General features: G+C 42.8%; 1 protein-coding gene across 3 annotated transcripts in view; it reads left to right on the forward strand.

Annotated features, from left to right (window-relative positions):
- Positions 1 to 26985, forward strand: part of inpp4b (inositol polyphosphate-4-phosphatase type II B) — a 708475-nt gene that overhangs the window by 252339 nt on the left and 429151 nt on the right. For all 3 annotated transcript variants that reach the window (XM_080194015.1, XM_080194035.1, XM_080194025.1), the window contains one exon: positions 1662 to 1746. In XM_080194015.1, coding sequence (XP_080050141.1) covers positions 1662 to 1746 — 85 coding nt within the window. The remainder of the gene's footprint in view (positions 1 to 1661; positions 1747 to 26985) is intronic.

Genomic DNA, 26985 nt, shown 5'->3' on the forward strand with positions numbered 1-26985 from the left:
CCATGATACTCCCTAAAGTCCACTGTGAAATGCCAAGCATGAGCAATGAATTTACTCTGAAACTAGCCTTATGATATGAGGGCTAGGAGCTTTGAATGGCAGCGTTTTGTTTCCCACCATGTGATGAAGTGGGGGCAAACACGTCCTCTCCGACACTGCCTGTTTTCCACGATACATAAATTTGCATTGATCAGGCGGGTGAATCCCCCTAACAGGCACTGCTAACGCCAGTAGGGTACACTCCAGTTTTCCAGCTTTGAGCCAATCAGATTTCGGAAACTGAGGGGTGATCTTATAGAGGTGTATAAGATCATGACAGGCATGCATTGGGTGAACGCAGTCAGACTTTTTCCCAGAGTTGGGAAACCGAGAACTAGGGGGCATAGATTTAAGTTAAGAGGGGAAAGAATTAATGGGACCTGATTCACAAAGGTAATAATCACATTACCTTTGTGACTACGAAAATGCATTTTAGTGGAAATTGAACAGTAACTTAATCTGGTGCAATTTCAAATGCATTCTGCATACAATTTTGTGGCAATTCTACTCCCAATATTTGATTTAATAATTTGTTGTTTTATCGAAGGCTAACAGTAAATGTCTATGTCTAGTTGACTAGCATTGACTGGAAATATGGTTTGTAATGGTTTAACTATGGAATCTTATTGAAAGAAGAATGGCATTCTGTCTGATCTTGCTCTTTGAGTCTAGTTCAGTCCCACAGACCAGGTTTTGTACTCCCACAATCCTTCCAATTAGTCCTCTTCAAGTACATGTCTAATGGTCTTTTGAAGGTTCCTATGGAATCTGATTCCACCAACCTTCAGGCGGAGCATTCAAAATCTTAACAATCACCTGTAACAGAAAAACATTTCTCCTCATTTTCCTTCTCATTCTTCTGCCAATTATTTTAAATCTATAACCTCTGGATGCTGACCCATTTGCCAGAAGAAACGCCTTCTCCCTGCTGGCCCGATCAAAACCTCTCATAATTTTGAATGCGGATTCAAATTTTTTTTTTCCCGAGGTGCTAACCTTTGTATGTGGATAGAAATAATAAGAATTAAATAAGCTCTTGTCATGTTGAAATTGATCTCAAGTGCACTGCATTGAACTATTGATTTTATATTTATGGTAACTTTTTTTCTGAACACTCCTTCCTGGCACAATGCAAAGAATTACACAAAGTAAAATTTTGAAACCAGACTAATGAAGGTAAAATATTTTCTGACACCCTTTTGTTTCTTTTTCATTTTGTTGAACAATGCATTAACAATGTTGTTTAACAGACATATTGTTGTTTTTTTTCCAGTGACTTTAATTTTAAAGTGTCACTTTGTAAAATTTTGTACAATTTCGTTGTCAAATTGGTGGTGTCTGTAAATGTGGCTTTAAATCTGCAATGCTGTTTCTTTTGTTTGGCCTGGAAAATGTCCCTTTAGTGAGTTTTATTAAGGTTAAATGAACTGAGGCCGAATTCCTTGAACAATAATGAAACAATTGAATTTTGTCTGTAGACTTTGCCCTCTTGCAGCCTTTTCCTAATCCCAGTAATTAATTTATCAGAAGAGAGGGTGGACCATTTGAACAGCTGCTGCACATTATGTCGGAGTTGGTAGAGGTGCTCTGATTTCTAATTTTCCCTCATTTGCTTCCTGCAGACATCAGACCCTGTTGAGGTAATAGTCCTGGAACGATGTGACATTGTGGAGTGCAGAGATAACAGGAGCACAGCATTAACTATCAGTGAGTATTGATCTGACAGATATTCAATTTTGGATGATTTCAGCTTTTACTGCTGGGGAAAATGTTCAATTATATCCAAGGTAGTTTTATTGGTTTGCTGAATTTGAGCTAGTAGCATGTAGTAAAATAAATTTTTTATTGAAAAATGTTAGTTGAAAAACCACAACCTGCAGTTGACATCCTATGAAGATTTTTGTTTTGAGCCGTATATAATGAAGCTGAGAACTTGTTAGCCTCAGGCTCTTTTGAAACAAAGTTGAATTTTTTTTTCCGAAGTGCTAACCTAATCTGCTGCTCTTATCTGTGCAAAATATGCCAACTTTGAAATATAATTTGAAAGAGAAATGAATAATGCACGCGTTAATGGATATCTGGAGTGAAATAGGATTTGATGAATTAATGGCTCAGTGAATAAGTGCACCTCCTGTATTTCTGCTGAGATTTAGACCAAGTTTCATGCTTCAATTCCTAAATTGTGCTGAATTGCTTGATCTCAGACCTGGTGACTTGGCCTTGGGCCAGGTCTGGAAGATGCCGAAATTGACTTTGGTTCCCATGAGTGATGGAAAGGAAAAGCAAAATCAGCATACTTGCTGGTGTTGATATTTATGTTGTTATCTCCACGGTGCAGCACGTGTTCAATGCTGGGCGGAGGACAGATTGTGTTCTCGATACTTTTCATGTTGAATAATTTGCCAGTATTTACTGTCACATGACAAAAGGCTACTGGTGACTCATGGAACTGCGCCCTAGCCTGATTTAATGCCTTTGGAGAGGAACATAGAACATTACAGCGCAGTACAGGCTCTTTGACCCTCGATGTTGCACTGACCCGTGGAACCAATCTAATGACCCTCTAACCTAAATTATTCCAATGTTATCCATATGCCTATTCACTGACCATTTGAACGCCTTTAAAGTTGACAAGTCCACAACTGCTGCAGGCAGGGCATTCCACGACCTTACTACCCTCTGAGTAAAGATAGGAGGTAGCATAAAAAGGCTGTGAAGGAGCACATAACTTTGAAACACTGCGGGCACAAATAAATCATTGTGTTTCTCTTAGATAACTAAGAAAATGAAGACCTACATCAAAGCAGAAGAAAACCCTCTTTGTATCAAATTTTGTACGTTCTGGATATTTTGTGTCCTCAATTGGGAATTGAAATCATTCTAATGTAATCCCTTAGTGTCTGACCTTTGTGCTTGTTGACCTAATTTCGTAGGATGTTGTTTCCCCCAATTCTGGAGCCTGGATTGTCTACTCAGAGCACCTGAGATCACTATGATGAGCTGTTGAGGGCCGAGGTGCAGGCTATAGTGCTTTGACATTGTGGGGACGGTCTGGGCCGTTTGATTGTGTGGCAGCAACAAGAGGATTAACTCAAACACTAAGGAGACCAGATGTCGGGTCATACTGAGAGAGGACTGAATGAATCTCTCCAATGGGATCAGTGCTACTTTCATGTGGTTGCACCTATTCACTTCCATTGCAGTAATTGAGAGCAGTGTGGAGAAGTTTAATGATGCTCTGGAACCTCGATGTCCATACTCTCCATATTCTTGTTCAGACTACCTTTATTGATTGAAATCCTGGGGAGATGTTAAGCCCCATAGCCGCAGTAGCAGCAGGCTGAGCTTAGTGCAAGGCTGTCAGAACTGCCACTAGAGGTTCCAATATTGTGGACTGCTTGGCAATGTTCAGAGAGCTGAAAAATTGCTCCATGCTTAACTGCATGATCTTTATGTCATGCTCAAAACTGCAGACAGTTTAGAGCTGGAATTTCTATAGTATTATGTACAAGCTCACCAGCAGTTTGTCTGCTGCACTTAGAGTATACTACACTATCGTTATTCTGCCTTTTTAAGTAGCCTATGATCTTGAGGCCTTCAGTTGTGCCTTTTGCTACAGGACATGCATGTGGATTTTCCCTCTGTGTTGTCCTAACCCCCTTGGCACATTCTCATTCATACTCGTGTTTTTTTAATCAGCTCAGCCTTTGGTCAACTGGGGAAGAGAGTATTTGAGGACCAGGATTTTAAAACCAAGCCCAGAGAACAATGATGGCCATGGTTTAGTATGTTTTGGAGATTTGGACCATCTGAAACAGGCACCTCAAAGCCTTTGCAAAACCCTCTAAATCCAATGGCACAAAAAAGCCTATCCAACAATACTGTCCTCTCTGAAGCCAATATGCCCAGCATTGCTACTTACTCAAAATCAGCTCCACTGGGTAGAACATACCGTTCTCATATCTGACACCATATTCCAGAAGCAAATACCCTTCTGAGATCTCAGTTGTGCTGAGACTCTCAGGAGGACAACAGCAATACTTTAAGGATGTTCTCAAAGCTTCCCTAAAAAGGCCAGGTAGCCCTGTTGACTCATGGGAGCCCTTGGCTTGTGACTGATCAAAATGAAGAATGTTCATCTGAGAAGGCACTGAACACATTGAGATACTTCGTGGAACATGCAGAGGCAAACTCAAGGCATCGGAGAGAGGGCACAAACCTCCCAATAACTCATCTGCCTGATCCTATAAGCAGCATTTGCATCTCACATGCAGAGTCTGCCGAATGCACATTGGATTTATCAGCCATCTCAGAATGCATTGCGTCAAAATGGAAGCAAGTCATCCTCAAGTGCAAGGGAGTGCCAATGTGCCTATTTTGAGTATTCTGTACAGACCTGCTAGCCTTCCTATTTGCTTGGCTACAATTGTTCCTTTATTTCTGCTGTCTTCATCTAACTTCTTGATGCCTTGTACTCTTTTTCGGTGGAAATAATTATAAAGAGGGTTAAAGATTACCATTTAGTGAATCCAGTTGCATTTCATCATGCATAATCCATGAGGGTCAGATTTCAGTGAGAAGAGAGAACATAAGGTGCCAAAGAATACCACGACACGCATCCTTCATAATGATCATGGGAATGTCTCAAGTGGTGAAATGAATCATCTTTAACTTGTAAGGGGATTTTATTGGGTGGTGTTCTCTTTTTGTCCATCCTCACTCACTGTTATCAATTGCAAGATTGTCCTGCAAGAAAGAAGGTAGTGTTCTGGTGCAGAGTATTGAATTAGAAGTTGGAAGGTGGAGTGAAGTATCCTGCAACAATTGGAAAAGATGAAGCAAAGTGCTGATGGACAACAGAGTATGGTGACAGCTTGTGAGGATGAGGGCTACAGGTAGCGTAGTGCAATGTAAGGGCTGAGTTAGATGACTTACCTTAACAATCCTGGTTAGGTCATTAAACTTTCTCTGGCATTGTAATCAAGTGTGAAGTTCTGAATGCAGACCCATTTTGCCAATGCTGCCAAGCAGCTTATCTGGAGATCTTGCCAGCTTTTGGGTGCCTTCCTGTCAAACCTCTTGCATCAGTATCTCCAAAATAGCATCTGAAAACCAAGGGGCCCTTGCAATATTTCACTTGCTTGATAACATAAGATGTTTTCAATGACTGTTATCTGAATCCCAGGATTGTTTTGTCACCATCCTTCAACATGTTTTGCCCCAGCAAAGGAACAAGTCACCAGATGTGGCAATGTAAGGGTAAACAGTGTGGAGGCAGTGGTCCTGGAAGTTCTCAATACCCCATGAAGCCTCATGGCACTAGGGAAAAAGTAAGTCAGGAATTATTGCCGAGTACCCTCCCTTAGCTGCTGAATCTGTACTCCTCTATGTTAAATGCTACTTCAAAAGAGCACTGTGGGTAGCGGGGGGACAGAGCTTACTCTGGGTGGGGTCTACAATATCTGTTACCAAATATGGGTCAGTAGTACCACTAACACTGAGTTGATTAAGTCCTGAAGGAAATTGTTGCCAGATTAGGATTGCAATAGATGGTGAAAGATATATCACAAGGGGGAAAACTACCTGACTTCATCCGCACCAACCTTCCTATCACAAATGCACTTGTGTGCGACAGTATTGGTAAGAATGACTATGACACAGTTGTTGTGGAGGTGTACTGAGGATAACCTCCATTGTGTTGTATGGTTGTACCTCCATGTTAAGACTCCAAATGCATCTCTCTGCTCCACTGGACAACCATGAGGCACTAAGGATCATTACTGGCAGCAGAATTATGTTCTGGCACAACCTGTAACCTCATGGTTTGGCATATTCCTCACTCTCCCATTGCCATCAAGCTATGGGACCAAACCTGGTTCAATAAGGAATGTAGAAAAGTAGGTCAGGAGCAGTACCAGGCATTACTGCAGCTGAGGTTCCAACCTTATGAGCTAAAGCAGCGACACAGGATCACCTACCTGCATGCTAAACCGTGGAAGCAGCATACAATAGACAAAGCTAAGCATTCCCACAATCAATTGACTTGATCACAGCTCTGCAGTGCCACTATATCCTGTTCATAAATGGTGGTGGACAATTAAACAACTAACAGATGGAGGAAGTACCATGAATATCCCCATCCTCAATGATGGCAGAATCCAGCATGAGTACAAAACCAACGCTGAAACATCATCAACCACCTTCAGTCAGAAGTGTGAAGTAGACGCTCCTACTTTGTCTACTCCATTATTCAGTGCTTAGCCAATTCAGTTTCTTTAGGTGATAACAAGAAACAGCTGAGCAAATTTGACACAGCAAAGGCTATGAGCTACAACAGAATCCTGGCTGTAGTACCTGTGCTGCAGAACCAGCGCCTCCAACCAAGGTTTTCCACTTTGACAACGATATGAGCATCTGCCTGACAACGTGAAAGCTTTTGTTCATGTGTGGTCCATGCATGAAAAGCAGGACAAATCCAATCCAGCTAGTTATCACCCTATAAGTTCACAATCAATCACCAACAAAGTAACAGATGGTATAGTTAATAATATAAAGTGACACAGGGCAGGATTTTCTGCACCCCCTGTGGCATGTTTTGCGATGGTGAAGATGACCTGCCATTGGCTGGTGTTGGGATCTTCTGGTCCCGTGGCTGTCAATGGGTTTTTCTATTGTTTACAGCCTCCCTTTGCTGGGGTTCAATGGTGGTTCACTGTTGGCAACCAGATGATCCTGCCAGTGTGAACAGCCAGAAAATTCTGGCCACAATTGCTAACTTCTCAGGATCACTGGCTCTGGACATTTCGACAGACTTGGTTCCCCTGTGGTGGGTGCAGCGAGCCATTCACACCTCAGATGACCTTGGCGGTATCTTTTGATACCACCGGTGAGTGAGGCCAGAAAATCCCGCCCTGGTTTTAACAAACATTTAAAGGAGGAGGGGAGAGGAGGCTTTTTAAAATATTATTTCACAGAATGTGGACGTTGCTAGCAAACCCAGCATTTGTTGCCCATCTCTGGGTGCCCTTGGGAGGGTGGTGATGAACTGCCTTCTTAACAACAGAATGGCTTGTTAGGCCTTTTCTGAGTGCCTGGAGTCCCATATAGTCCAGATCGGATAAGGTGAGCAGATCTCTTTTCTGAAAGGACATTAATGAATGAGATGTGTTCTTTACAACAATTCAGTAGTTTCATGATATCAGCCCTTCATTTCAGATGTATTAAATTAATTTACCTTATATAAGGGATATGAGGAACAGGTCGGGAAGTGAATTTGAGATGAGGGAGAGATCAGCCATGATCTGATTGAAGGGCGGAGCAAGATTGAAGGGCTGAATTTACCTCCTCCTGCTCCTAGTTCCCATGGTTCAAACATGGACAAAAGAACTGGGGACCTTGTCACAATAACTTCAGTACAGTGTTAATGTAAGCCTTCTTGTTACACTAATAAACAAAATAAGAACTGAATTTCAGAGGTGAGGTTAGAGTTATTGTCCTTAACATCACAGTAGTATTTAACTGAGTACAGCATCAAGGAGCCCTAGTAAAATTGAAGTCAATGGGAATTAGCGGGGAAACTCTCCACTGGCCAGGGTCGTATGTAGTACAATGAGAGGATGGGTGTAGTTGTTGGAGGCCAATCATCACGACCCTGAACATTCCTGCAAGAGTGTGGCAGAGCAATATTCTAGATCCAACTACTGGAGTGACTTCATCAATGACCTTCCTTCAACATCAGATTCATTCCATTTGTAACTACTCAGATAATAAAATATGTAGGAACGCCAGGACAATATTAGCAGCAAGTAACATTTGCAACACACAAATGCCAGGCAATGATTGTCTTCAACAAGAAAGAGCCTAATCATCTCCCCTTTGTTAATCATATATTAATAGTGTTCAATTGCGTAAGGTGGTGAATTCACCTGAGTACCAGATGAAAACTGTTGTTGTTGGGGTTAGGTGTATGTTTGTAATTATGTGTACAAATATACAAGTGTGTAAAGATTGGCTTTGGTATGATTAGATTATTAATTCCAGAGTTTTTTCTTATTAAATTCAAATTTGAACCTATGTCTGCAAAGCATTACGCTGGGTCTCTGGATTACTTGTCCAGTGACAATATCAGTATGCAACTGCCTTCCCTTAGTGATGAGTTGTGTTCTTTGAGGAATGTACATTGTCAATAGAAGAGATTAATGAGTGTGAAGTTTGAAAGGAGTATTGGAGGATTCCACTATATCCCATTGTAAGCTTTTCGGGACAAAGCAACCCTCGTGACTGGCACTCCATTTGCCAATATTAGCATTCACCGGTAGTTCAAGAAGGTGGCTAATCATCACCTTCTTGAGGCAATAAGAATTCGGCTTGCCAGCAGTGCATGAATAATTTTTTTAAAAAACAGCATGAGAGGAGTAGAAAGAGTGATTCTTTTTAAAATGAAAATGACAATGCCGTTGTTGTGCTGAGCGGATTTAATCATTTATTATCCCTTGGAGCACGTCTTGGGAATTAAGGCACTATGGTCAGTATGTCTAATTTGTGGTCAAAGTAATTTCCATTTTAATAACTACAGAGTGAAGTGACTGATACTGAAGTAGTGGTTACGAGTACCAAATATGTATTCATATATCTTTCTAAAGCCTCTAATGGTAATGCTGTAGTCTTTGTATAAAAAAGTTAAAAGAAATCCCCAAGTTAGAGTATACTTTTTGTATATGTTGCTATATTTAAATAAAAAGTAGTAATTTTCTGAATTTGATATCCTGAATACACCGGTAATGTTATTGTCAAGTTGTATTTTGCTCTCCGGATCTCATTTGAAATGCTTCGTGGGGCTCCTGTGATCTATGACATTATCTTTGAGCAGATTGCTGTGAGAAGTGAAGCTGACATTGAATGTGACAGTCTTAAGAAAAGATCAGAAGGAATTGCACTACACCCCAGCCGAAGTAATAAGAAGAAAATAGCTTCCCATGTTTCAGATATACTTGCTGTGTTTTTCCAATTTAAGAATTGAGTTTTGTTGACCTTTGTTGTTCAGATAAGACAATCTCAGCTGCAGCTCCTGTTTTAATGTTTTTCTGGTGCATCTTATGGTAATAACTAATGGCAAAGGAGGCAATGAAGGTTTGGAAATTAAGGATTTGGATTTTAAAGAGATAGTGGGTTTCCATCAAAGGGCTGAAAGTAGGGAATGCACTCACTTTTGTTGAGGGGGCAGTGGGAGCACTGGACCCTATTTTTGTCATTGGTGGCAAATTAAGTGGCTCCTACCAGGACTACCATCCTTATTAAGGATGTCCGCCTGCCTTCGTGATCTGTTGGCCAATCAGATAGCTGGTAACTCAACGGCCTTGACAGTGCCACTGTGATGGTGATGATTTCTGGGACAGCACCTGCAAGATAAGGGTGCATAGATAAATGAGGCCATCAACATCAAGTAAATGGAACAAGCAGGGGTGAGGATGGTGGGACTAAGTAGTCAGGCAAGAGGTGGGGTGTAGTTTGTGAGGTTAGGCAGTACCGTTGCCATTGGAGGACACGTCATGCGTCAAAAAGTTCCTGAAAAGGAATGATCTTCTCAGAGCCCAATGGACGGCTACCGATTGTCTTCTCATGCAAAAGGGGGGCCCCAGTAACTAGTAAAATGCCTGTGGAGGTGAGGGGGCGGGGGGGATCCTTACTTGACTATGTAAGTGGCTCAGTTGGGCTCTGACAAGGCAGGCCATCTGTCATCCTTTCCACTGCCTTCTCACATCATCATACCAGCCTTTCTGACTCCCAGAAGGCCTTTAGAAGGCTGGTGAAATCTAGCCCAAAGTTTCAGCTTTTCATCTCCACAAGTAATTTATTTGCCCTGTCTGTTAGTTAGTTTGCCTATAAGCAATGTATCTCAAAAATGAATGGGCAGATTTCAATAAACTTGGTACACGTATAGGATATGACCAAAGGAAGAACTGATTAGTTTTTGCAAAGATGTGAATCCAGATCCTGGAATTTTTTAAATTTTTTAAAGAATCCATTAACATGGGGATATGGGGGAAAATTGACTTTTTTTTCTTTAGAATGTTGTTGAAGCTGCATTCATCCAGACAAGTGAAGAATATTCCATTACACTCATGACTTGTGCTTTTTAGATGGTGGAAAGGCTTTGGGGAGTCAAGAGGTCAGTTACTGTCTGCAAAATTCCCAGTGTCTACTCTTGTAACAACAGGATTTATATGGCTCCTTGTCAATGATAACACCAGGATGTTAAGGGTGGGGGATTCAATGATGGAATGCCAATGAATGTCAAGGAGCAATGGTTAGATTCTTTCTCGTTGGAAATGGTCATTGCCTGTTCTCAGCCCAAGCCTGGATAATTTCCAGGTCCTACTGCATTTTGGCATAGACTACTTCAGATGGTGCTGAACATTGTGCAGTCATCAGCAGACTTGCCTACTTCCAATTTTATGATGGAAGGAAGGTCATTGATGAAGATGGCTGAATCTAGGACCTACCCTGAGACACTCCTTTAATGATGTCCTGCAGCTGAGATGATTAGATTTTCACTGATCCCTATTGCCTCCAGTTTTGCTAGGGGCCTTTGATGCCACACTCAGTTAATTACAACCTTGATACCAAGGGCACTCAGTCTTGCCTCACCTCTGGAATTTAGCTCTTGTGCATGTTTGAACGAAGGCTGTAATGAGCTCAGGAGCTGAGCAACACTGGCAGAACCCAAGCTAAACATCAGTGAGTATGTTGTTGCTAAGCATGTGCAGCTTGATAGCAGATTTGATGACAACTTGCACCACTTTATTGATGATTGAGAGTAGACTGATGGGGCTGTAATTGATTGTGTTGGATTTGTCCTGCTTCTTGTGTACAGGACATAGCTGGGTTGGGTGGATGCCAATGTTGTAGCTGTACTGGAACAGCTTGGCTTGGGGCATGGCTAATTTTGGAGCACAAATCTTCAGTACTATTGCCAAAATATCATCAGGGCCCAAGCCTTTGCAGTATCCAGTGCCTTCAGCCAGTTCTTGATATCATATGGAAAGAATTGAACAGGCTGAAGATTGGCATTTGTGAAAACAAGGGAGCAGATCAAGAAGGCAAGTCTCTATGTTCATCATGCAAGAATGCAAATAGGATCTCGCGCTCGGATTAAAAAGATCTAATTCATAAGGTTTAAAATGAGGCTGGAAGATTCACCTATCTTGATTTAGAGGGAAAATTTCCAGAAAAAATGCACTGTGAATGACAGTTCCAGAAATTGAAAGTTGCCGGGTTGGGAAAGGAAAATAATAGAAATAAACCCTCAGAAGCTGAAAATCAGTTTGGACTGATTATAGAAGAATTTAATGTTCACTTAAGGGATAGTGTGAAATGTAAAATACAACTGTGGATTGGATGATTTTGGTCATTTTGACTGTTCAAAGGGGAAAGTCCTTTCTGTAATTTGAGTGGCCATCAAAAATAGCATTTTGCAGTAAAAGTTATAAACTTCAAATAGTCATTTGGTCATACAGAACTTCAGTGCTGAAAAAAGAAACATGTCGGCGTGCCAGTTGGTTGGCAAATGGACTCTGGTCAAGCCATTGTCATGGAGAATGCACAAGTTGATGGTGACTGACAGTTCACTGCCAAGAATTTCAGTTCACATGCCAACCAATCAGCACTCTCTTCTCATACATTATAAATTGTTTTTCTCCCATTACATTTCTATTCTTGCACAGTGTCCTGATGAGTGTAAGATGGAAAGCTTCAACATGTCTCTTTTTTTTGGCAAAAACTTGAAATTTTATTGTGTGATCTTTTTAACTTGGCTACTGGGAATTTGAATTTCTTTTTTAAAAGTTGCCGCTCTCTATGGAAATTGTAACATCTCCATTAATATACTTTGCCACCTCACAACTGCTACCATGAGATCTATACACAATTTCACTAAAACCCCCTTCCCCTTCTCATTTCAACTTGTATGCTGGAATTCTATCGCCTCACCCACCATGGAATCAGAGCTGGCGAGGGTCAGACAATGGAAATGTCCATTGACCTCGGATGGAATTTCCGGTCTCGTTTGGACAACGCAGTAAAATCCCACCCATTATATCTCCACCGCTTCTTATCATATCATCTCTTATCATAGAATAATTTTTTCATTAATCTCTAATGCTAATCCTCTTACTTTAACAGATTCCCTATCCTCTGTACAAATAATAATCTATGCTTCCCTTAAAATATTATATGGTTTTGCGCCAAGTATTTCTTGTGACGAAACATTCTATGTTTTAAAAAAAAATCTGTCTAAAAATGATGCTCTTAACATTCAGAAGTCCAAGTCACTGACTCTCTAACCAGAGGAAATGGGTTTCTTCAGTCACCTATAAAAACAAGTCCTAATTTCCTTTTGGCCTCCTCTGCTCCAGTAGAGATAGAAACCCTAAAGTACAGATGGAGGCCATTCAGCCCATTGACCCGGCACTGACAACAGTCCCACCTAGGCCCTATCCCCGTAATCCCATGTATTTACCCCAATAATCGTCTAACCTACACACCCCAGGACACTAAGGGGTAACTTAGCAAGGCCAATGCACCTAACCCACACATCTTTGAACTGTGGAGGAAACCGGAGCACCTTGAGGAAGCCCATGCAGCCACGGGGAGAATGTGCAAACTCCACACAGACAATTAGCCAAGTAGGGAATTGAGCCCAGATCCCTGGAATTGTGAGGCAGCAGTGCTAACCGCTGTGCCACCATGCCGCCCTATCACATCTTGCAGCTATCTCTTCAAAAGTATAGTTTTCCCATCACTCCACTAATGTTGAACAGAAAATAAAGGAACAGGAAACGAATCAGTGAGTAGTGCTTTTGTGACAATAAGAAACCCTGGAATGATAAAAACACTAATAAGGATAAGGAGTTCTCTGCTTTTGAAATCCTGCAAGAGAATGAGTTGAAGTGAGAAATGAGTTAGTGAGACTTGATTTCAAAGAGGATTCATGGAGCGAGAATTTTTCTCGTCTCCGTCAAATACCCACACAGAAAAAAAAAAGTATCATCATATTCTTTTGCAATTGAAGGATTTAAAACTACTGGTTTGGGAATTAATTAAAATTTAGACCTTGTAAAGCTAAATTAATTTACAAAGCTGTGAAATTGCACCATCAACTTACCGACCACACGCACACAATCAGCTCAAAATATATGTAGACAAGAAGAAAATAAATCAAGAGTGAAGATTCACAATCCAATAAACATAACTTGAGGACAGATATACTTACTGAAACTGAATTGTGGTTTAGTTAGAATTAAATTCTTTCTTATGCACAGTCACTTCCCCGGAATCAGCATTGGGTTGTCACTCCGTATCGACTTACCTGCGACAAATTTCATCTGTGCCTGTCTCTGGCTGGCCATGATCCAGGCAGCACAGCGCCTCCCAGGGTATAATAGACTTGGAGTGAGGAGAGACATGCCCCCTTTTTCCCTCCACCAGTTGCTTTAAAACAAGTAGGTTTAAAGGTCTAATGACAGGATGGTGAGAAGCTATGTGTCTAAGGTAAGTGAATATGATTTCGAGGGACAGGGGTCATGTGGGGTCCAAATAAGCCAGAAAGGGCAGTGGTCCAGCAGGTGCTGGGTTCTGCTCAGGTCAGGGGTGGAATGGTCCAGCCAGGGCGGAGGGGTCAGGTCAGGATGAGATTCAGGGTGGGGGTTTGTGGAGTTCCATAGGGGTGTGGGGTCGTGGAGTGGCAATTCATTGAGAGTTGTTAGACAGGGGGTGGAGGAGTCCCCTGGAGGTGGAGGTGGGGGCGGGGGGAGGTGTTGGGCATGTGGGGGGGTGGGGCAGTTGAGATGGGTTGGGGGGGTGGAGTGGTCCTGTGTTGAAGTTGGTCTGGGTGTTTAAAATAGTTAGCCAGAAGTGAGAAAAATTGTTATTTACTCTGTTTTGGAATAACTACGAGAGTAACCCTGACAGAACCATCCCAATATAATGATTTATGTTGCTTTTTTGGATGGTTCAAAGCACTGTCCTTCTGGACAATTGCCATGCAAATGCATACCCAGGGAGTTGCGTGAGGGATTCCCCAGTACATCTTTGGAGAACCCCAAAATCCAATGCTGGGGCGTTCAGTAGTTATGGCCCATTATTTCACTCAGAACAAATGTAACTTTTGAGTAAAAATTGGCTCCAGTACTATCTTTTGATGATTGGTTTTCCGGGATAGAACATATGAAATTCAAATGAAAGTTAAGAATGTTGAAAATCTGAAATAAAACAGAAAATACTGCAAACGCACAGTAAGCTGATTAGAATCTTAATTATAAAGGAGTTATAGCTTTGTCAAAACCTAATCTGCCAGTTCTGGTGAACAATCGCAACAAAACTGTTAGCCTATCCTTTCCTTTAAGATGCTGTCTGTCCTATCTTGCAGTGTCAGGATCTTCTGCAAAATCAATACTCATGACAGTTTTTTGAAACTTTTGCATTATGCAGTTAATACTTCTCACAAATTCAATAATTCCAGTTTAAAATGCTGCACACTCACAATCTGAAATTGCAGGACAAATGGATCAAGGTAGAGTTTCAAATAATTAACCATTATCATGCCATATGCAAAATACATTAGGATCAAGTGAGCATTCATTTTAATGTTAACCATTGTTGATTATTGTAAAATCTGGTTCACTAATGTCCTATAGGGAAGAAAACCCGCCATCCTAATTTGGTCTGGGCAATATGTGACTCCAGATCCACAGTACCGTGGATGACTCATTGAAATGGCTAAGCAAGTTGCTCAGATTTATCAAATTACTGCTTAAAATCAGATAAGGAATAAAACTGAACGGACTTAACCCTATCAATCTTGCAAAGTCCTCCCTACTGCCAAGATTGGGAGAACTGTCTCACAGACTAAATGAGCAACAGCATGCCATAGTCATCTCATGGAATTATACCTTGCAGACAATGTACCAAACACCACCATCGCCAACCCTGGGACAGACCCAGCAGAGGAGGCAGCACAGTGGGATATAGTGGGGAGGGAAGTGCCCTTGGAGCCCTAAATATCAACACCAGAACCCACAAAGTTGCACACAGAAACTAGAAGCAGGAGTGGACCGTCCGGTCCTTCACGCTTGCTCTGCTTTCATTTCGATCATGGCTGATCATCAATATCCTAACTCTGCCTTCTCCACATATCCCTTGATCCCTTTAGCCCCAAGAGTTGTATCTAAATTCTTCTTGGCCTCATGGCATCAGGCCAAACATGGGCAGGGAAATTTCCTGCTAATTACTATACACTGCACTTCTTCAGTTGGTGAATCAGACCTCCTCCAAGTTGTGTTCGAGCACCGAAGGTGGCAAGGTTGTAGAATTTACTGTGGGAGAGGGATTGCAATGTTTTTTACCAAAAGTGGCTCAGTAACACCACTACTGCAGAGTGAGTTCTCAAAAACATAGCCACTTGACAAGGTCTTTGTTGGGTGGTAAGGGAACCAACAAAAGGGAATAACAGATTTGACTGCATCCTCAGCAATAAGATACATCTGTTCCTGGCAGAATTGGCAGGAGTAATCACATTGCTTGTAGAAAGTCCCCTGTTCACTGTCGATCACCAGTAAAATGATGAGAAGACTGCTATCAAACGGTATTTGGTTAGCAATAACCAGCTTACTAACATTCAATTTGGGTTCTGCCAGAGTCATTCAGCTCCTGACCTCATTATAAGAACATAAGAAATAGGAGCAGGAGTAGGCCATCCAGCCCTTCGAGCCTGCCCCGCCATTCAATAAGATCATGGCTGATCTGTCGCTGCTCAGTTCCACTTTCCCGCCCTCTCCCCATAACCCTTAATCCCCTCTCCTATCAAAAACCCATCAACCCGCGTCTTAAAAATATTTAGCGAGGCAGCCTCCACCACTTCAACGGGCAGAGAATTCCAGAGATTCACCACCCTTTGAGTGAAGAAGTTCCTCCTCAACTCCGTTCTAAACCGCCCCCCTTTTATCTTGAGGCTGTGCCCCCTAGTCCTATTGTCTTTTTTGAGCGGGAAGAGTCTTTCCACCTCTATCCTATCCATCCCATTCATCATCTTATACGTCTCAATGAGATCTCCTCTCATTCTTCTAAACTCTAACGAGTACAAGCCCAGTTTATTCAGCCTCTCCTCATAGCTCAACCCCCTCAACTCCGGTATCAGCCTAGTAAACCTCCTCTGCACTCCCTCCAAGGCCAAAATATCTTTGCGCAGGTGCGGCGCCCAAAAATGCACACAGTACTCCAGTTGCGGCCTCACCAATGCCCTATACAGCTGCAGCAAGACCTCCCTACTTTTATATTCAATCCCCTTCGCTATGAAGGCCAGCATCCCATTCGCCTTCCTGACCACCTGCTGCACCTGCAAGCTGGGTTTTTGCGACTCATGCACAAGGACCCCGAGGTCCCTCTGCACCGTCGCCTGCTGCAGTTTTTCGCCTCGTAAGTAATAGTCCTTCCTACCATTTTTCCTACCAAAGTGGACCACCTCACACTTGCCAACATTAAATTCCATTTGCCATTTCCTGGCCCATTCGCCCAGCCTATCTAGATCCTTCTGCAGACTCTCCACACCCTCCGCACAATTTGCCGTTCCCCCAATCTTGGTGTCATCAGCAAATTTCGACACTCTACACTCGGTTCCCTCCTCCAGATCATCTATATAAATGGTAAAAAGCTGAGGCCCCAGCACCGACCCCTGGGGCACTCCACTAGTCACCATCCGCCAATCCGAATAGCACCCGTTGACCCCCACTCTCTGCCTCCTATTTGACAACCAATCCTCTATCCACGCTAACACCCTACCCCCAACTCCATGTCCCTCGACCTTCTGCAATAACCTCTTGTGAGGCACTTTGTCAAACGCTTTCTGAAAATCTAGAAAGACCACATCCACCGGCTCTCCTCTATCCACCGCCCTAGACACATCCTCATAGAACTCCAGTAAATTTGTCAGACACGACTTCCCTTTAATGAAACCGTGCTGTGTCTGCTCTATCAAGCAATTCCCTTCAAGATGCCTCGCAATTTCCTCCTTAATGACAGATTCTAACATTTTACCTACCACAGATGTTAAACTAACCGGCCTATAATTCCCCGCCTTTTGCCTGGCACCCTTCTTAAACAACGGCGTAACATTAGTCGTTTTCCAATCATCCGGCACTTCCCCGGAATCCAGCGACGTTTGGAAAATAACCACCAAGGCATCCACTATCACCTCCGCCATTTCTTTCAGAACCCTCGGATGCATTCCATCCGGTCCTGGGGACTTATCCACAATCAGCCCCTCCAGTCTGTCGAGCACCGCCTTTCTAGTAACAGTAATGTCATTAAGACCCTCCAGTCCTACCACCTTTCTATCGCTAACACCCGACAAATTATTCACGTCCTCCTCCGTGAAGACAGAAACAAAAAATTATTCAATACCTTAGCCATATCCCCATCCCCTACCACTAGGTCCCCTTTCTCATCCTCTAAAGGACCAACATTCACCCTAGCCAGCCTCTTCCTTTTTATATATTTATAAAAACTCTTGCTATCCTTTTTTATATTAAGCGCTAGCCCAGCTTCATAGTTTCTCCTACCCTTCCTTATCAACTTCTTTGTCAATCTTTGTTGACGTTTAAACCTCTCCCAATCCTCTTCTCGCCCACTACTCTTAGCTACTCTAAATTCCTCCGCTTTTAGTTTAACACTTTCCTTCACCTCCTTTGTTATCCACGGCTTATTACCTCTCCTCCTACTATCCTTTTTGACCATCGGAATAAATTTCCGTTGAGCACCAAGAAAGATCTCCTTAAAGATCCTCCACTGCTCCTTAACAGACCCTCCCTCCAACGCGCTCTCCCAGTCCACATTCGCCAATTCTTCTCTCATCCTACCGTATTTCCCTCTATTCAAACAAAGGACGCGTGTCCGGGAACCCACTTTCTCCTCCTCCATCTGCACCAGAAACTCCACCATACAATGATCACTCTCCCCAAGAGGATCCTTCACCACAAGGTCCCTAATTCTACCCGCTTCATTACATAGCACCAGATCCAAGATAGCTCGCTCCCTCGTCGGCTCCAACACACACTGTTCGAGGAAACTATCCCGGCAGCATTCCAAGAACTCTTCCTCGAGCCCCCCACGTCCAACATGGGTCGACCAATCAATATAACCTTATAATATAATATAATTATCAATATAATCAATATAATTATAACCCTGATTCAAACACGGATAAAAGAGCTGAAATCCAGAGGTGAGGTGAGAATGACTGCCCTTGACATCAAGGCAACATTTGACCGCGTGATGCATCAAGAAGCACTAGCAAAACTGGAGTCAATGGGAATCTCTGCTGAATGGAATCAAACCAAGCACACTGGCCTTGGGTGACAATGTGGCATTTGCACATTCTCCCCACATCTCCGTGGATTTCCTCTGGGGTGCTGCAGTTTCCTTCCGCAGTCCAAAGTTGGATTGGCCATGCAGAATTGCCCCTTTATGTCTAAAATTGTACAGGTTAGGTGGTTTGGTCACAGTAAATATGCAGGGTTATAGGGATAGGACAGGGGGGTCAGCCTTGGTAGAGTGGTCTTTTGGAGAATTGGTGCTGACTCAGTGGGCCAGATGCTTCATTCTACGCTGCACAGGTTCTATGGTTAAGATGGTTGTGATTGATTGAAACCAATAATCTCAGTTCCAGGACATCACTGCATGGGTTCCTCAGGTTAGTGTCCTAGGCCAACCATCTTCAGTGCTTCATCAATGACCTTCCTTCCATCATAAGGTCAGAAGTAGGCATGTACGCCAATGTTGGCATTGTGCTGAACACCATTCACCACTCCTCAGATACTGCAGTAGCCCCTGTCCCAAATTCAGCAAACCTGGACAATTTCCATGGTTGGGCTGAAAAGTGGCAAGTAACATTCGTGCCACACAAGTGCCAGGCAATGACCATCTTCACAAGGAGGAATTTTGCGTATCACCAGTTGTGGGTCCTTCAGTTGCATCAATTATGGGCCTAATTAAGGGCTATCTCCATCCCTGTTGCCATTTTACTAACCTCAGGAAGAGATGCAGTTGCACTGGGGGAAAACCAAGTAAACCCTGGCAGTCTCTCAGTAGGTTCCTGAGAGACCTTCCTTTATGGCATCCCCATGGCCAGGGAAGATGTGGTATTTTAAAGGAGAAGCTGCAAACCACAGATGTATGAAACAAACAAGAGCTTTTATTGGAGAAGGTGTTGCTTTTGCAGGCCCTTAGACTAGACTGGCTAAAGGCTGGCCCAATTGCTGATGACATTATCAGTACGTCACGTGATCAAACTCTTAATGGGACCTTGTCTGAAATAGGGACAAACATGAATAAACATCAGAGGCATTCCCAATCACTGATGGCAAAGGCCACTGCTGGAGTGTGCGTCCGACAAGGTATAATGAGAAAGCAAACTTACCTTGTCTTTGAGAGAGCAATTGTACTGAGGCACTCATTCCTTCATCCTGCTGCCCCATCAGTGACCACTGCTGACAGCCCTTAGATTGGAAGCTCCAGAAGGCAGAGTGCCATCCTCTGTTAGATCCTGACCGCTCCACTCGTAAAATTCCATCCAAGGGCCTTGTCACCTGGTGCAGGAATACTGGGACTTATTACCCTGTTGATAAAATTCAGCCCATTGCATTCCAAAGTCAAGTGGTCAGGATATGTTAGATTTAATAATGATTGGTGGTTAGATTTGAAGTGCTCATGGTGCATGAACTCATGCTTAATATTGACAATAAAATGACTGAGTTCAGTGTGGTGTTAGAAAGGGACAAATGCAAAACAGCTGAATTTAAGACCAACTTAAACTCATTAAAATAGAGATGATTCACAGTGAACTGTGCAAATTTGTAATGGGTAAAATAACAAAAATGATTTGATCCACTCTGTTAATATTGCTCAGGGTCTTAAAGGTTTTGATCAAGTCACCTCTTACTCTTCTAAACTCTAGTGGATACAAACCAAACCTCTCAAACCTTTCCTCATAAGATAATCTACCCATTTCTGGTATTAGTTGAGTAGGCCTACTCTGAACTGTTTCTAACACATTTACATCTTTCCTGAAACAAGGAGACCAATGTTGTACACAATATTTCAGATGCATCCTCTCCAGTGTTCTGTACAACAGAAACATTACCTTTGTAATTAAGTCCCCTCACAATAAAAAAAAACACTCTATTAGCTTTTGTAGTTGCTTTATCTGTGTGCCGGTCTTTGTGATTCATGCACTAGGACGTCTAGAACCCTCTGCACCTCAGAGCTCTGCAATCTCTAACCAATTAGATAATCTTTTTTATTCTTCTTGCCAAAATAGTTTCATTCTTGTCCACATTATATTTCATTTGCCAATTTTTTGACCAATCGCTTATCTTATCTATGTCCTTTTGTCCTTACATCCTCTTCACAATTTATTTCCCTGCTTATCTTTGTGTCATCTGCAAACTTAGCAGGTTGGTCTGAACCGTGCTGGGACCAGAGTCCTGGCGAATCGTGTAAATAGGACTGTAGACAGGGCTTTAAACTAATTGGGAGAGGGGGGAGGGTGTGAAGGTAGGTGACATTATGGGGTTTAAAGTTAAGGAGAGGGTACAGATAAGGGAAGAGGCCGAGGATGTCCCAATAATAAAGGGAATAGGGGGCGTGAGTATGGTTGGTGGCGTTGTGGCAAATAGGGTCCAGGTGAAGGCTGGGATGAAGGCACTTTATCTGAATGCACAAAGCATTTGGAATAAAGTGGATGAGCTGGTGGCACAGATCAGATGATCTGGTGGCCATTACAAGGATATTTTGGCCTTGGAGGGAGTGCAGAGGAGGTTTACTAGGCTGATTCCGGAGTTGAGGGGGTTGAGCTATGAGGAGAGGCTGAATAAACTAGGCTTGTACTTGTTAGAGTTTAGAAGAATGACAGGAGATCTCATTGAGACATATAAGATGATGAATAGGATGGATAGGATGGAGGTGGAGAGACTCTTCCCGCTCAGAAAGGACAGTAGGATTAGGGGGCACAGCCTCAAGATAAAGGGAGGGCGGTTTAGAACGGAGTTGAGGAGGAACTTCTTCACTCAAAGGGTGGTGAATCTCTGGAATTCTCTGCCCGTTGAGGTGGTGGAGGCTGCCTCGCTAAATATTTTTAAGACGTGGGTTGATGGGTTTTTTATAAGCAAGGGGATTAAGGGTTATGGGGAGAGGGCGGGAATGTGGAACTGAGCCACAACAGATCAGCCATGATCTTATTGAATGGCGGGGCAGGCTCGAAGAGTTAGATGGCCTACTCCTGCTCCTATTTCTTATGTTCTTATGTTCTTATATCTTTGGTCCCTTCGTTCAAGTCATTCACATAAATTGTAGATGTTGAGGCCCCAACACTGATCCCTCACCACTCATGAGAGCACACCACGCATCACACTCCGTCAATCAGAAAAAGAAAAAACCCATTTATGCCAACTCTGTTTTCTGTTAGCTAGCCAATTTTCTACCCATGCCAAATGTCACCCCCTACACCATGAGCTTTAACTTTCTGAAATAATCTTTGACATGGCACCTTTTTAAAAGTCTTCTGGAAATCTAATAGCATTACATCAACCAGTTCCCCTTTATCCACAGTACATGTTTCCAATTATGGAAAAATCTAGATCTGGGGGTCACTATTTAAAAACAAGTGGCCATCTATCTGAGACAGAGATGAGGAAAAACTTTTTTATTCAACAGTCATATGTCCGTAAAACCCTGTTCATCAAAAAGCAGTGGAAGTGGAGTCTTTTAATTTTTTTTAGGGCAGAAGTGGATAGATTCTTGACAAAGAATGGGGCAAATGGTTTTTATGGGCAGGTGAGAAGCTAAAATCAGATCAACCATGATCTTATTGAATGGGGAGCAGGCTTGAATGGTTGAGTGGTCTCTATCTGCTCCCAATGTGTATGTTTGTATGATAAAAGTAATGGTACTAAAGAGTGACAAATTCCCAAGATCTGATTGGTTTTGCCCCAGGGTTTTAAAGGAAATAGGTCATGTATCAAGTTCTTACTGAAGTATAATTTTGCAAAGTTGTTCCAACTTGGGAATCTTTCCTGGAGATTGGAAAGTTGCATACGCCATTCTTTATTTCAGAAAGGCGAGAGAGGGTAATGAGAGAATTATAGACCAGTTGGCATGACATTTCACAGGCATATAGGAGGGTAATGAGTACCATGGCATTGTAGACCTTCGGTTTTGTTGTTGGACTGATTCCTCAACGTTTCCATACAGTGGAACGTAGTCTACTAAAAGTAGATCTTGCCTTTGCTATTCTGCAGTTAACTTCTGTATCAATAGTCACTGCTTGAGAGAGGGTGCTGCCAAGATAAGTGAACTGGTCCACTGCCTGTAGTTTTTGCCCTTTGATGTGATTATCGGTTCTGTGTATGGTGCATGAGGAGCAGCCTGGTGCATGATTTCGGTCTTTTTAATGTTGATGGTGAGTCCAAAGTTGTCACAAGCTGTGGAAAATTTGTCTATACTGACTTGCCAGTATACAGGGTGCAACCATCGGCAAAGAGGAAGTCTTTCAGAACAGTCTCCTTCACTTTGGTAATAGCTTGAAGTCTCCTCAGGTTGAAGAGCTTCCCATCCACTCTGTACTTGAGGCTGATTCCAGCAACACTACCCTGGAAGGCATCATTCAGCATGACAGTGAACATCGTGCTGAACAGTGTGGGTGCGAGCACACAGCCCTGTTTGATGCCATTGATGACTGGGAATGCCTCAGAGGATTCTCCGCCATCCAGTACTCTGGCCATCATGCCACCATGGAACTGGCATACCATCTGAATGAATTTGGGGAGGTAGCCGAACTTTGACATGATACTCCACAGGCCTTGCTGGCTGACAGTGTTGAAGGCTTTCGCTAGATCAACAAAGATTGTGTAGAGCTCACGATTCTGCTCCTGACACTTCCCCTGAAGTTGGCGCACTTCATGTCAATAGTCCCGCAACCTTTGCAGAAGCCACACTGTGACTCTGGAAGGAGGCCCAGCTCCAGGTGAGTGACCAGACAATTTAGCAGGACTCTTGTAAGGGTTTTTCCTGTGATGGAGAGCAGCGAGATTCCTCGGTGGTTGTCGCATACTTGCCTATTGCCCTTCCTCTTGTAGAAGTGTACGATGGAAGCATCTTTATGTTCCTGAGGAACGGATCCTTGACTCCAAAAGGACTAGAACAACTCGGTGAGCTTCTCAATAAGTACAGGACCAGCAGCTTTGTAGATCTCTGTGAGTATGGCATCTGCCACGGGGCTGTGCCACTGGATTGCTGGCTGACAGCTTTCGTGACTTCACCTAAAATATACTCAACAGTGGACCATTCACAACCCTCTGGGATTAGGAATTCCAAAGATTCACAACTCTTGAGTAAAGAAATTTACTCTCCTTAATGCTAAATGACTGACCCTTTACTGTATTCTCATGTTCTGGAATCACCAGTCAGGGAAGCAATCTCCCTGTATTTCATGTCAAGGCCTTTCAGAGTCTTGTGTATTTCCCTGAGGTATTCCAGGGTGGCACAATGGTTAGTCCTGCTGTCTTATAGCACCAGCAACCTGGGTTCGATACTGGCCTTGATGATTCTAAATGTGGAATTTGCACATTCTCCCTGTGTCTGCGTGGGTTTCCTCCGGGTGCTAAAGATATGAAGGTTAGGTGGATTGGTGATGCTACAAAATTGTCCTATAATGTCTAAAAGATGTGAAGTGCATTATTACTATTTCCTCAGTAACAGATTCCAATATCTCCCCAGTGACTGGCCTGTGGTTCTCTGTTTTTTCCCTTACCCCACCCCCCTCCTTTACTGAACAGTGATGGTATTCATATGGACCTTCAGAGGCATTAGATAAAGTTTCTCTAAAGAGACTGTTAGCTAAGTTGAGGTCCGTGGGATTGAAAAGGAGTTATTGACATGGTTGGAGATCAGCATGCACAAGACAGTTCACAAGAGACATTGAGGTGAATGCATCGGCTTTCTGCCATAGTGCCCCCCACTCCCCTCACCCCATCACCTGCCCCACAGACAGCCCCCCCACTCCACTGATTGTTCCCTGTGCAGGTCTGCCCCTCCCCCCCACCGATCGCTCTTAGTGCGCTCCCTCCCTTCCAATCGCTCCCCATCTGCATAGCACCTCCCTCCATCATTGTCCCACCCCTCGACACTGCCCTAGCACAGTTATGGTGCCTGATGGGCAGTGCCAGGGTGCCTGATGGGCAATGCCAGGCTGGCACTGTCCCATAGACACTGTCCTACTATGCTCCCGACCACCCAGGGGCTTCAATAGTTTCCAATCTTGCCTGACGAGGACACCACATCCGATCTCTGCTGGTGGAGACCAGCTGTGACTCTAGCCAGTGTGAAGCTTGACCGGAGAGGAGGTAAGTGTAAGTGACTCTGGACGATAGCGTCTGGGACTCACTAATGACGTGCTAAAGTCATGAATATTAAAATTGGCTTTGTTCTCCTTTCTAGGTGTGATATTAATTTTGCCAGTGAAACAGGGCTGATAAGTTTGGATGAAGCGAAAAACCAGGCGCAAACCTGATTTTTCACCTCTCATCCAACCTTACCACCTTGTCTCACTGAACGATGTTCAGGGCGAGACCCTTAGTCTCAAAGTGGGAGAATTCTGCCCTTAGACATATACTGCTATTACTTCATCATCACTGGGCCAGAGTCCTAACATTTCTACCCAACCTATTATGGAAACAACTTTATCACACTGTTGTGGTTAAAGAAAAAGGCCCACTACCAGCTCTTCCAGGGCAGTCTATGGATGGACAATAAATGCAGTCTCTGCTAATAATATAGGCATTCTGCGAATAAAAGTTGTAAAATTAAACTGTCATTGTTACATGCATATCGTTGTGTTGCTCCTAGTAACTCTTGGGATTTCTTCAGTGACTGGTTTAATCTTCAAACACTAATTGAACCTTTGGGATTTTAAAAGTCAGAGAGCAACTATTTCAAGAAGTGGGATTAAGAAGCCTTGAGAAAAGAACGCGAGGTGCTAGGCCTAATGATGATGCACAAACAAGTGTATTAGAAAACCATGTTAAAGCTTGATCTTGGCTTCCCTGCAGTCATGCGAAATATTCTTTGACATTGCATTGAGTACAAAAATATACCAAGTAGGAACATTTGACAGTTATTCTAGAATTTTATTTATGTGATATGCGGATAGATTAGGCAAGTTGGGCCTTCCTACTCAATACAACAGAGATGAAGGAGATTGAAATTGTCTTCAAGCAGGACAGAAGAAACCATTTGGATCTGTGGAACCCCTTGTAGATGTGTGTCAAGTTTCCAAATGCTAAGTTTGTTTTTATTGTAATCGAGTGACATAGAAAGTGAATAAAAAGCAAATGTCTGCCTTCCTCCTTCCCCTGCAGTTTCAAAACCCTCACTCGTCATGGTTTTGGCTGCGTTCGGGGTAACTAACAGTGTCTGATCATTTAATTGATGCAACTACGGCAAATTGAATTGAATGAGAATGTTTCTGACCCTAGATGAAAGTAAATTCACTCCAGATGCCCTGTCAGTTTATATTTGCACTCCTGCCCATTCACTTTCTACTTCAAGAACAAGAAAAGTGGTTTTGATATCTGGCGCAGAGCTTTTACAGTTTATGCTGTGAAGCAATTGCAGTTCCTTGACATATGTGTCTCCAGTTTTGCAGGGGAAAGATGTTGTATACTTAGGCGCAGGCATTTAAAAGTTGGATAACAGTACATTTTCATAGATTTTGTTTCTCAGTTGGCCTTGAAGAACATCATTGATCAAATCATTTCCTTGGAACTGTATTTCCATTTTTTTGTTTGTGATTATTGATCTTTCCAGTGTTTGACACTCACTTTGGTACAACATAAGTATATTGCATGCATTTTTTCAGTGCTGCTTTTTTTTTCTCGCACAGCTGCATAGCTTTGTGAGTTCAAAATGTACTTGTATTCATTTTGTGATCTTAGAATTGTTGGCAGGCTAGGGCTATCCCAGTCAAGCCAAATCTTGTACATGCCCAATTCAGACATTCCAGCAGGTATTACTAGAAGAGGGAAATGGATGACAATTGTATGCTTTGTTGAGCTGAAGTCAACCATAAGAGTGCAAGAAAATAGCAGGTTTTACAAAGGACAATTCAGGTGCAGTGTTTTCCTGCACATGATTTAGATTTTAGCTATGAGTATCTGACCAGGGTCATTTCCTGGTAACCGGACACTTAAAAAATCATAATGTGAATTCATGAAAGGGAAATTGCATTTGACAAGCCTGTTAGAGTTTTTTTCAAGGTGTAATGATGGTAAATTATGGCTTACAATTTGACCAGACGTACAAGATGACCCAATTTCTCCGGCCCCAAGAGTTATGTTTTTGCATTTTTTATATTGTTTCACGGAATGTGGGCATCACTGGTTGTGCCAGCATTTATTGACCATCCTTAAATGTTGCATTTAAAGTTGACCTCAACTCTTCAGCCACCACATGCTTTTCTTGCATTAGGAATCAGTATTGATTTTTCACCCACAAGTGTGCATGTTTTAGTTAGAGATACCTTACCGGATGTAAGGGATCAAGCAGGCGACATGGGCTGTATAGTGAAAGTGCACAGGAATTTAAGACATGCGGACTCTTTGCTTTGGGTGCTGGTGAAGTTTCAAATTGGCAGACACCCATTCTGGGGTTAACTTCTATGCACTGTGAATAAGTTGATCTCTGTTTTGAGGGGAGTTTTTTGAGACTTCAAAGGCCACCATCTTTGCCAACATCTATGGTACAAAGATGGATAAGGGCGGACCAATAGATATAATGTGCTTGGATTTTCAAGAAAGCATTCAGTGTGGTGTCACATGTGATTATTGCATTGATTTAGACCTC

Source organism: Carcharhinus amblyrhynchos, chromosome 1 (assembly GCF_965287045.1).
Source record: "Carcharhinus amblyrhynchos chromosome 1, sCarAmb.v2.hapA, whole genome shotgun sequence".
Lineage (NCBI taxonomy): Eukaryota > Metazoa > Chordata > Chondrichthyes > Carcharhiniformes > Carcharhinidae > Carcharhinus > Carcharhinus amblyrhynchos.